Below are 907 nucleotides of genomic sequence, written 5' to 3' on the forward strand. Positions count from 1 at the left end.
CCATCTAAAATATTAAAAAATTTTCTTCTCTTTTTATGTAATCATTCTCTTGATCACCATAATGTTTCCATATCCTTAATTTTTTTCGTATCCAATTAAATGATTTCTAATTTAGGAGATGTACCCCAAAGAGCAAACTAGCAAGAAATAGGAAATTTACATTTGTGCCACTGACTGTGTATTTTTAATAATTTTCTATCCTCTGGTGATTTGAAAATCAGCTCTTCCAACCAAGTCAATGGATGGACTAAATAATTCTGTGGTTTCTGAGTTTGTGTTGCTGGGACTCTCTAGTTCTTGGGAAACTAAAGTATTTCTCATGTTGATATTTTCCTTGATCTATTTAGGGATCATATGGGAAATCTCTTCATTTTCTTTTTGGTAATTTTTGATTCTCACCTACATTCTCCTATGTACTTCCTGCTAGCCAACTTGTCGCTCATTGATGTGGGGCTTGCCTCTACCACAGTCCCAAAGATGACCAGGGACCTTTTAAATGAATACAAGCTCATTTCTTTCCAAAGCTGCATGACACAGATATGTTTCATCCACATCATGGGAGGAGTGGAGATGGTGTTACTCATTGCCATGGCATTTGACAGGTACACAGCAATCTGTAAGCCCCTCCACTACCTGAATATCATGAACCCTAAAATCTGTTTTTCATTTGTAATTGCTGGCTGGGTCATTGGGGTGATCTATGCTATGTCTCAGTTTGCTTTCATTATAAACTTGCCCTTTTGTGGTCCTAATGAAGCAGACAGCTTTTACTGTGACTTTCCCAGGATCATAAAACTTGCGTGCACAGGTGGACACAAGTTTGAGTTTATTATTGCTGCCAACAGTGGCTTCATGACTATGAGCACCTTCTTCCTGCTGATCCTTTCCTACATCTTCATTTTGGTCA

The 907-nt window shown here is 37.9% G+C and overlaps 1 protein-coding gene across 1 annotated transcript in view; it reads left to right on the forward strand.

Annotated features, from left to right (window-relative positions):
- The first annotated feature begins 238 nt into the window (after positions 1–238).
- Positions 239–907, forward strand: part of LOC121101834 (olfactory receptor 4F21-like) — a 2,576-nt gene continuing 1,907 nt past the window's right edge. The window contains 2 exon segments of the mRNA XM_040626191.1: positions 239–353; positions 356–891. Coding sequence (XP_040482125.1) covers positions 239–353; positions 356–891 — 651 coding nt within the window.

This window comes from Ursus maritimus, unplaced genomic scaffold (genome assembly GCF_017311325.1).
Source record: "Ursus maritimus isolate PB19 unplaced genomic scaffold, ASM1731132v1 scaffold_96, whole genome shotgun sequence".
NCBI classification, from domain to species: Eukaryota; Metazoa; Chordata; class Mammalia; order Carnivora; family Ursidae; genus Ursus; species Ursus maritimus.